Genomic DNA, 11,121 nt, shown 5'->3' with positions numbered 1-11,121 from the left:
ATCTTGGTAACCCTTGACTAGTTTCTCACCAATCCCCCTCTGCACCCCCTTTCCCACCTCTAATAACCACAATTCTTTTCTCTTCTCTTCTTTTTTGTTTGCATAACGTATTTTATTTTATTTCATATTATTTTGTCAATATACAAAGTGGTTGATTATTGTGGCCCATTACTGAAACCTCCCTCCCTCCTCCCTCTGCCCCCCCCAACAACCTCATATCTGCTCGCTTGCCATATCAACTTCAAGGAATTGTAATAGTTCTGTCTTCTTCCCTCCCTCGCCAGTTTATGTGTGTATTTATTTATTGATTGATTTTTAGCTCCCACAAATAAGTGAGAACATGTGATATTTCTCTTTCAGTGCCTGACTCGTTTCACTTAATATAATTCTCTCTAGGTCCACCCATGTCATTGCAAATGGCAGTATTTCATTCGTTTTTATAGCTGAGTAGTATTCCATTGTGTAGATACCACATTTTCTGTATCCACTCATCCGATGATGGACACTTGGGCTGGTTCCAACTCTTGGCTATTGTAAAGAGTGCTGCAATGAACATTGGGGAACAGGTATACCTTTGACTTGATGATTCCCATTCCTCTGGTTATATTCCCAGCAGTGGGATAGCTGGGTCATATGGTAGATCTATCTGCAATTGTTTGAGGAACCTCCATACCATCTTTCATAGAGGCTGCACCATTTTGCAGTCCCACCAACAATGTATGAGTGTTCCTTTTTCTCCGCAACCTTGCCAGCATTTATTGTTCAGAGTCTTTTGGATTTTAGCCATCCTAACTGGGGTGAGATGGTATCTCAGTGTGGTTTTGATTTGCATCTCGCAAATAATCAGTGATGTAGAGCATTTTTTCATGTGTCCATTGGCCATTCATATATCTTCCTTTGAGAAATGCCTATTTAGCTCTTTTGCCCATTTTTTAATTGGGTTAGTTGTTTTTTGGTTGCAAAGTTGTTTCAGTTCCTTGTATATTCTGGATATTAATCCTTCATCAGATGTATATTTTGCAAATATTTTCTCCCAGTCTGTTGGTTGTCTTTTAACTCTGTTAATTGTTTCTTTTGCTGTGCAGAAGCTTTTTAGTTTGATATAATCCCATTTATTTATTTTACCTTTGGTTGCCCATGCTTTTGGGGTCGTATTCATAAAGTCTGTGCCCAGTGCTACTTCCTGAAGTGTTTCTCCTATGTTTTCTTTAAGAAGTTTTATTGTTTCAGGGTGTATATTTAATTCTTTAATCCATTTCAAGTTGATTTTAGTATATGGTGAGAGGTATGGGTCTAGTTTCATTCTCCTGCATATGGATATCCAGTTATCCCAGCACAATTTGCTGAAGAGGCAGTCTCTTCCCCAGTGTAAAAGCTTGGTGCTTTTGTCAAAGATCAGATGGCTGTATGTGTATGGGTTGATTTCTGGATTCTCTATTCTATTCCATTGATCAGTGTGTCTGTTTTTATGCCAGTACCATGCTGTTTTGGTTATTATAGCTTTGTAGTATAGTTTAAAGTCAGGTAGAACCAACATTGTGAAAATGTCCATACTACCCAAAGTGATATACAAATTCAATGCAATCCCCATCAAAATTCCAATGACTATTTTCTCAGAAATGGAAAAAAACTATCCAGACATTTATATGGAATAACAAAAGACCACGCGTAGCCAAAGCATTTCTGAGGGGAAAAAAAAAAGTTGTTCTCTTCTTTTTGAAATTTAATGTATTATTGTGATTCTTTCTTTCTTTCCTTCCTTCCTTCTTTTCTTTCTTTCTTTCTTTTAGCTCCCACTTGTGAGTGAGGATGTACAGTTTTCCTCTTTCTGCACCTGGTTTATTTCATTTAACATGATTTTCTCTAAGTACGTCCATGTTGCTGTGAATGGCAGAATTTCATTTTTTTTTTATGGCAGGGTAGAATTTCACTGAGTATATACACCACATTTTCCTTACCCACTCATATTGGAATGGACGTTTAGTTTGATTCCAACTGTTCGCTATTATAGATAGAGCTGCAATAAACATGGGTATGCAGGTATTCCTTCAACATCATGATTTACATTCCTTTGGGTATATACCCAGCAATGGGACTGCTGGTTCATTTGGCAGTTCTATCTGTAGTTGCCTGAGGAAGCTCCATACTGTTTTTCATAATGGCTACACTAATTTACAGTCCAACCAATAGTGTAGTAGTGTTCCCCTTTCTCCACATCCTCACCAGCACTTGTTATTCTCTGTCTTTTTGATAACAGCCTGTCTAACCGGGGTGAGATGATATCTCAGTGTGGTTTTGATGTGCATTTCCCTGATGCTGAGTGATTCTGAGCATTCTTTCGTGTGTCTGCTGACAATTTGTTTATCTTCATATGAGAAATGACTATTTGGCTCCTTTGCCCATTTTTTAATTGGGTTACTTGTTTTCTTACTGTTGAGTTGTTTAATTTCAGTGTATATTCTGGATATTAATCCCTTGTTGGATGCATAGTTTGCAAATATTTTCTGCCATTCTGTAAGTTGTCTTTTTGCTCCATTAATTGTTTCCTTTCTTGTATAGAAGCTTTCTAGTCTGATATAATCCCATTTGTTTATTTTTTCTTTTGTTGCCTGTGCTTTTGGAGTCATATTCATAAGGTCTTTGCCCAGTCCTATTTCCAAAAGTGTTTTCTCTACATTTTCTTTTAGGAGTTTATAGTTTTAGGTTTTCAATTTAAGCCTTTTGTACATTTTGAGTTGATTTTGGTTTATATGGGAGGTATGGGTCTAGTTTCATTTTTCTACCTATGGATGTCCAGTTTCCTCAGCACCATTTATTGAAGGGGCACTCTTTTCCCCAATGTATGTTCTTCTTGCCTTTTTGAAAGATCAGTTGGCTGTAAGTACATAGGTTGATTTTTTTGGCTCTATATTGTATTCCATTGTTCTGAGTGCCTGCTTTATGCCACTACCATGCTGTTTTGGTTACAACAGCTTTGTAGTATAATTTGAAGTTGGGTAGTGTTATGCCACCAGTTTTTTTTTTTTTTTTTTTGCTCAGGATTGCTTGGACTATAGAGGGTCTGTTGTTGTTCCATAGGGATATTAGGCTTTTTTTTTTTCTATTTCTGGGCAGAATGTCATTGGTATTTTCATGGGGACTGCAATGAACCTGTAGATCACTTTGGGTAGCATGGACATTTTCACAAAGTTAATTCCTCCATTCGATGAGCATGGAATGTTTTCCATCTTTTTGTGACCTCCTAATTTCCTTTAGCAGTGATTTGCAGTTCTTATTGTAGTAATCTTTAACCTCCTTGTTTAGATTTACTCCTAGGTATTTTCCTTTTCTGGTAAGTAATTTAAATGGGTTTGCTTTCTTAATTTCTTTTTCTGTTAGTTTGTAATTGGAGTATAAAAACACTGTGAATTTGTGTGTTGATTTCATATCCTGCAACTTTGCTGAAATCATTTAGCAGCTCTAAGACTTTTTTGGTAGAGTCTTTAGGTTTTTCTATATATAGGATCATGTTATCTGCAAACAGGGATGGTTTAACTTCATCTTTTCCAATCTGGATGCCCTTTGTTTCTTTCTCACCTGCTTGCTCTGGCTAGTATTTTCAAAACTATTTTAAATAGGAATGGTGATAGTGGGCATACTTGTCTTGTTCTTGTCCCTAAGGATAAAGTTTTTAGCTTTTCCCCATCCAGGATAATATTGGCAGTGGGTTTATCATATATGGATCTTATTTGGTTGGGATTCTCTCCCTCTATACCTAAATCGCTAAGAGTATTTATCATGAAGAGATGTGGAATTGTGACAAATGATTTTCAAGTTATTTTTCTGCATCTACTGAGATAGTCATATGGTTTTTGTCATTGATTTGGTTTATGTGGTATATCACATTTATTGACATGTATGTTGAACACCCTTGCATCTCTGGGATGAAACCCACTTGATCATGGTGAATAATTTTTTTTGATGTCTTGCTGTATTCTGATTGTTAATATTTTATTGAGGGCTTTTGCCTCAATGTTCATCAACATTTTCTTTTTTTGTTGTATCTCTTTCTGGTTGGTATCATGGTGATGCTGGCTTCATAGAATCACTGAGAGAGAATGACCAATGTTTCAGTATTTTGGAATAGTTTAACAAGAATTGGTATTAATTCCTCTTGAAATGTTTGGTAGAATTCAGCAGTAAACCATCTGGTCCTGAGCTTTTCTTTGTTAGGAGACTGCTGATTACTGCTTCAATGTCATTACCTGTTATTGGTCTGTTCAGGTTTTCTGTCTTCTTGGTTTAGTCTTGGTGATTTGTTTGTGTTGGGAAATTTATCCTTTTCCTTTAGTTTTTCAAATTTGTTGGTGTATAGTTGTTTGTAATAGTCTCTAATGATTCTTTGTATTTCTGTGGTATCAGCTGTAAGGTATCCTCTTTCATTTCTGATTCTTGTTATTTGGGTCTTCAACAGAAACTCTACAGCCCAGCAGAGATTGGGATGATATATTAGAAGTACTAAGAAAACTGCCCAACAAGAATACTTTGCCCAGCAAGGCTATTCTTCAGAAATGAAGGGAAAATAGTGTATTTCCCAGACAAACAAAAGCTTCAGGAGTTCACCAGCACATAATCAGCTCTAGAGGAAATCCTTAAGGGAGTCCTGCAAGTGGAACCTAAAAAATGATAATCACTACCATGAATAGACTAGAAATAACACACACCACTGGTAGAGCAGATATGCAAATGAGAAAGAGAAAGAAACTATACCATACCATCCCAAAAAAGAATGAAAACTGAAGACAAACAATAAAAGAGAAAGAAAGGAACAATAGATTGCTATACAGCAATGATAATGTATATCTACAACTACAAGTAAAATGGTTTATGCACTTATTTCTGCCCATTTATTTACATTTGTTAAAGTTCAATATAAAAATTAAATACCCACTAAATATTTAGATTAGTGGCTATCAAATGGGGGAAATTTTGTCCCACCGGAGTCATTTGGTAATGCCCAGAATGTCAGTACTGCTGAGGTCAAGAAACCATGATCTGAACATGAATCTAAGTACAGGTGTATGAAACCACAGCAATAGAAATTACAAAATATTTTTAAGAAAAATATAAAAGTTGCTGAAGAAATAGAGGATTATATTGTGCTCATAGAATGGAAGACAATATTTTAAAGATGCCAAGTTCTTCTCAAATTGTTCTATGCAATTCCAAATAAAATCCCAGCATTTTATTCTGTGGATATGGACACCTGGATCCTGAAGTGTGTTTTAAAATGGAATAGGTACCCCAAAAGAACAAGGTAAATTTAAAGAAATAAAACAAAACTGGAAGATTCGCAACACCAGATATCAAAACTTATTATGATGCTACAGAAATTAGGAGGGTATAGTATTTGCATAAGAATAGAGAAACGGAAAAATGAATAGAATAGACTGGAACATATTAATATGAAAGGAATAGACTGACACATATTAATATAACAAAGATAATAATGAAGCACAGGAGAGAGAGACTGGCTTCTTTCATAAATTATTTTGGGTTAATTGGGTATTCAGGTGCAAAAAATGAATTTTGACAATATTTTCCAAAGTACACATCAAAAAATCAATTACAGCCGGATTTTAGATATAAATGTGGTAGTCATAATGACATTAGTTTAGGTAAAGATATTTTAGAGAAAATTAAAAGACAAAACAGGCTAAAGGTTAAAAATGCTACATTGGACTGCAGTTATTAATTACACTTTAAATAAAAATTTTGTGGCTCATTTTCATTGACTATAATGTAATAAAGCTAGAGCATAATAACCAAATTACAATAAAAAAACCAAAACAGTTGGGAACTTGAACCAAATATATAAATAATGCTTTAATTAATAAGGTAATTATAACTATAATCTCAAATTATGTAGAATAGGAAAACATACTTATATCACACCTAAAATGAAATCAATTCCAAATGATGTAAAGATTTAAGTGAAGAAAAATGAAAATAAAAGCATTAAAAATTATATAAGTGATAAATGTTGAGTATAAGGAAAACCTTTTAAAAGCAAAATACCAACATCGGAAACTACACTGGAATCAATTGATAAAATTTTCTAGAACATTAAAAAGTATCTATACAAATAAAAATATGTAAATATATTTATAATATATTTAAATGTTAAAATAAATGCATTTAAAATATTGAAGACAAATTTAAGAGCACATTTCACCTTACAATAAAACAATGAATTAATGTTCTTAATTTGTAAACATTCAGACAAATCAGTGAGGAAAAGTCTATTACCTCAACAGAAAGAAAGGAATAAAATAAATGAAGAGTTTTATGCAAAAAGAGACAACACTCATGAAATATCTTTGTTTACTCAAGTTTGTAAAGCAATAAAGTCTAGTTATTAATTATACACCTGGGAAATAATTACATATTCACAGATACTTCTTAGGGAAAATGTCCCTCTAAAATTCTAAACAACAAAAAAATTGGGGGGAATCTGGATGTTTTAAACAGCAATGAAGAGACGGTGACAGAGAGAGTGACAGTGAGCTGAGGAGCACAAGTGATGACCAGTTATGGATTCTGGACAGCTTTAAGTTGAGAGCAAGCTGTAGTGAGTGTCTCCCAACTTCTGGTGAGGGAAAATAGTCACTAAGTCCTCCTTTCCTACTAGGTGTAAATATCAGTTCTAGGAAGACATGGGCTCTTCTCAGGAGGGTTGAGATTAGAAACACATAGGGAAATATGTGCATGCTTATGAAAAACCTTTCAGTGGCCTCCTGCTGCTGTTTTTGTGCTCATCAGGGAAACTTGAGAACCCAAGAGCAATCCCATCCCCTGAGACACCAAATCAAGTTAAGCTCCTACCCACGTAGCCATGTGAGTTTCCATTCCCTGTACCTCATTTAGTTTGGTCCTTGAAAAGAAATGGGACACTCTTTCTCAGCATGTTGTATGTGTTCTTTCAATGATGTCTTGCAAACTAATATCTTTACAGAGCATGTGGAATACAAACAATTTGGGGAAATAACTCAGCAGAATTTCACTACTGAAATGAACCACACACTGTAAGGTGAGTTCTAAGAAAGATACATTTATCTTTCCTTCTTTCCTTCTTTCCTTCTTTATCTTAAATGTCCATTCATAGCTAAGATACTTGGGAATTGTTAGACTTTAGTCTAAAGTCAGTTAGCTAGTATCTCAGTAGATAGATAGATAATAATGAGGAACTACAAATAGGGAATAAAAGCTACACCATGGACATTCACGTCAAATAGTGACATCTCATGTTGAAACTCCTGCCTTGTTGCAGGCTACCTTGGATTTCACCTGATGATTTTCATATTTCACTAAATATTTATGTGAGATTGTGCTGGTGATTGAGTCATGCTGACTCAAAATTTCAGCTATGTTTTTTTCCATTTTTGAATTCTTATATTCATGCTGGTGCTTACACTGAGACTGTCTCTGCAGTTTATCCTCATATTTGAAAAAAAATAGCATAAACCACATTCCCTAGAGATAAGATACATTTTATCCAGGCTCTGCTAAAGCAGAGATCCTGGTTTCTCATCTATTGGCCATTTTCACAGACTTCCCCCACAGAATATTCAATAACTATCCTGCACTTGACAGTACTTTCTAGCAAGTCAAATATCACATTTTTGCCCCAATTTCAATTGTATAGAATCCCAACGTCCCTTGACATCAAGCCTGTTCACTGGTTCCATTTGTCCTGTCTCAAGTCACGAGTGCTAAATAAGAAACGTAGACTTGACGGCATTGTCTTCTCCAATGAGAGCATTGCTGGGTTTCTGAGTATAAGGAGTAGGAGAAGGTGGTGGGGAGAAAAACATGATCTTTAGAAAAGCCAGTATTGGAAAATATTTAGATACCACGTAGAGAAGGGCATATGACAGAAACCTGGCCCCTCCCCAGCAGACTGTGGCTGGGAGGGCTCCTATGATCCTCATGTTCCTCGAGCCCCATAAGGGATGGTCAAGTGTAAGAGAAGCAGGGGCAGCACGCATGAGGCTTGGTGTTCTCAGGATCGTGCGGGAGGTTGCAGAGAATCCCACTGTGCAGTTTTGCTGAGATTCTTACCTGCTCTGGAAGACCCAAAAGAAGTGCTTTTAAAAGCAGGTGGTAGTGGGTGTACCAGGAAGAGTACTACAGATGAAATTTTCCACAAAGATCTGGCTTTGAGATAGAGAAGAAGCCTCTAGAAACACGAAGAGAATTTACTTATTCTCTCTCTCTGTACCATGAAAAAAGGCAATTCTGTAAAAGTCTGCAAGGCACACTGTTGTGTGATTCACTATCATTTATTGAGCCGTTATCACATGCTCAGCACTGTGCTACATACTATACATGTATATCTCATTTAGTACTTATAACTTCTCAGTGAGCAGGTGATGTTAGCAATGTCAAGTAACACACGAGGAAGTTGGAGAATGACGTAGGTGCACGGTGGACTTTTGAAACACAGTCTGCCCTCTGTATCCATGGGTTCGACATCCAGGTATTCAAACAATAGGGGATCAAACATATATGAAGCAACAATAAAAAATAATAAAACAATATACATAATACAAATAAAAATGCAGAACATTACCTATATTGTATTAGGTATTATAAGTAAACTAGAGATTATTTAAACATGTATGAGGACATGTGTAGGTTATGCAAATACTATACCTTTTTTATAATGGATTTGAGCATCTACAGATTTTGGTATCCCTGAGGGCCCTGCAACTTATCCTCCATGAATACTGAGGGATGACTGTATTCATTGCTACCAAAAAATTAAATTATTGGGATTAATATAATATGCTAATAGAATTCCAAATAGTCTCCAAGATTTCCCCTACCCGTGTACATGCCCTGTGTAATCACTTCCCCTTGAGTGTAGTGGGAGCTGTGAATATGATGGGACATCACTCCCTTGATTACATTGTCAACACATAATACTTTGTCACAGCAAACTGGAGAGAGATTCTCCTGATGGCTTTGAAGAAGTGAGCTGCCATGCTGTGAGGAAGCCAGGTGGCTGGGACTAGACGGTGGCTTCTAGGAGTTGAGAGTAATATGCCCCGATGATAACCAGCAAGAAAACACAAACATCAGTCCTACAACTGCAAGAAATGGAATTCTGCCAACAACCTTAATAAGCATAGCAGAGGGTCCTGAGCCTCAGATGAGATTGCAGCCTCAGCTGACACCTTTATTAATCCTGGTGAGACCTTGAGCAGCGGGCCCAGCTGACCTGACCCACAGAAAGGGTGAAATAATAAATTTGCCTATTTTGTGCCACTAAGTTTCTGGTAAGTTACAATACACCAACTGAAAGCTATTACAGTGGGTTTCTCCTACTTTCTTCAGCATATACATGTGTGTGTCTATTTGTGTACGTGTGTGTGTGTGTGTGTGCATGTGTGAGAGAGAGAGACAGAGACAGAGAGAGAGATGCTGAAGTCACTCCATCCCTTTACTGAAGAAACTTACAAATATAACCATGGGTGATGCAGTTGCCACACAGAGAAGGAATTTGAAATTCTCAATGAAATGTTAAATGTTGCCTGCTTTTTATATCCCCATAGGGAGAGGGACCAGGGTTGAGAAGAATGACAAACGTGAGCCTCGTGACAACGTTCTTCCTCACGGGCCTTCCCCATGCACCAGCGCTGGACACCCCCCTCTTTGGGATCTTCCTGGTGATTTATGGGCTCACCGTGCTGGGGAACCTCCTCATCCTGCTGCTGATCAGGGTGGATTCTCACCTCCACACCCCCATGTACTACTTCCTCGCCAACCTCGCCTTCATTGACATGTGGTTCTCCACTGTCACAGTGCCCAAAATGCTGATGACCTTGGTGTCCCCTGAGGGCAGGGCCATCTCCTTTCACAGTTGCATAGCCCAGCTTTATTGCTTCCACTTTCTAGGGAGCAGCGAGTGTTTCCTCTACACAGTCATGGCCTATGACCGCTACCTGGCCATCAGTTACCCGCTCAGGTACACCAGCATGATGAGTGGGAGAACCTGTGCCCTCCTGGCCACTAGCACTTGGCTCAGTGGCTCTCTGCACTCTGCTCTGCAGACCACATTGACGTTCCGTTTGTCCTACTGTGGGCCCAACCAGATCCAGCACTACTTCTGTGATGCACCACCCATCCTCAAGCTGGCCTGTGCAGACACCTCAGCCAATGAGATGGTCATCTTTGTCAACATTGGTGTGGTGGCCTCAGGCTGCTTTGTCCTGATAGTGCTGTCCTATGTGTCCATCGTCTGCTCCATCCTGAGGATCCGCACCTCAGAGGGGAGACGCAGGGCCTCCCAGACCTGTGCCTCCCACTGTATCGTGGTCCTTTGTTTCTTTGTCCCCTGTGTTTTCATTTACCTGAGGCCAGGCTCCAAGGAGGCTGTGGATGAGGTTGTGACAGTTTTCGACACTGTGCTGACCCCACTTCTCAACCCTGCTGTGTACACACTGAGGAACAAGGAGGTGCAGAAAGCTCTATTGAAACTTAAAGACAAAGTAGCATATTCTCAGAGCAAATAAACGCCAGGAAGTAGATACGCTTATTTTTTTCAAAATTAGTAATAATGTTCATTTATTTAGTTATTAACATGAAATTTATTGGAGGTATCGTTCTCAGTGTTAAATATTATTCAAAACCACCTACTCAGGAATATTTCTCACACTTTTTTTTAAGAAAATTTTTTTAAGAACTGTGGTTACTAGAGGTGGGAAAAGGAGAGGGGGGCATGGTGAGAAATTGGTTATTGGACACAAAACAGCTAGTTAGAAAAAATAAGTTATTTTGGTGTACAGTTGAGCTAGGCATCTAGAATTAACAGTAATTTCTGCATGTTATCAAATGGCTAGAAGAGCAGAGATTGCCCTCATAAGAAAGAAATGATTAAGTTTTGTAATGATGAGTTTGCTAATTTGCACACATTGTGTACAGGTATAGATATTCAACCGTGTACCCCACAGATATGTATAATCAAATATGTTTCAATAAAAATAAATATCTTAATTGATTAATTTAAAAAATAAAGTCAGATTTATATTTATGATGAATGTGCTTATGTTCTTATCTATTGACTCATTTCTTACCTAT

General features: G+C 37.4%; 1 protein-coding gene across 1 annotated transcript; it reads left to right on the top strand.

Annotated features, from left to right (window-relative positions):
* The first annotated feature begins 9,620 nt into the window (after positions 1-9,620).
* LOC134377107 (olfactory receptor 10G9-like) lies at positions 9,621-10,556 on the top strand. The gene has a single exon (XM_063095723.1). The coding sequence runs from the start codon at positions 9,621-9,623 to the stop codon at positions 10,554-10,556; it is 936 nt and encodes a 311-aa protein (XP_062951793.1).
* The last annotated feature ends 565 nt before the right edge of the window (positions 10,557-11,121 follow it).

The sequence above is a fragment of the Cynocephalus volans genome, chromosome 4 (assembly GCF_027409185.1).
Source record: "Cynocephalus volans isolate mCynVol1 chromosome 4, mCynVol1.pri, whole genome shotgun sequence".
Lineage (NCBI taxonomy): Eukaryota > Metazoa > Chordata > Mammalia > Dermoptera > Cynocephalidae > Cynocephalus > Cynocephalus volans.
Note: the sequence above shows the minus strand (reverse complement) of the source record. Positions and strands in the feature narration are given on the sequence as shown.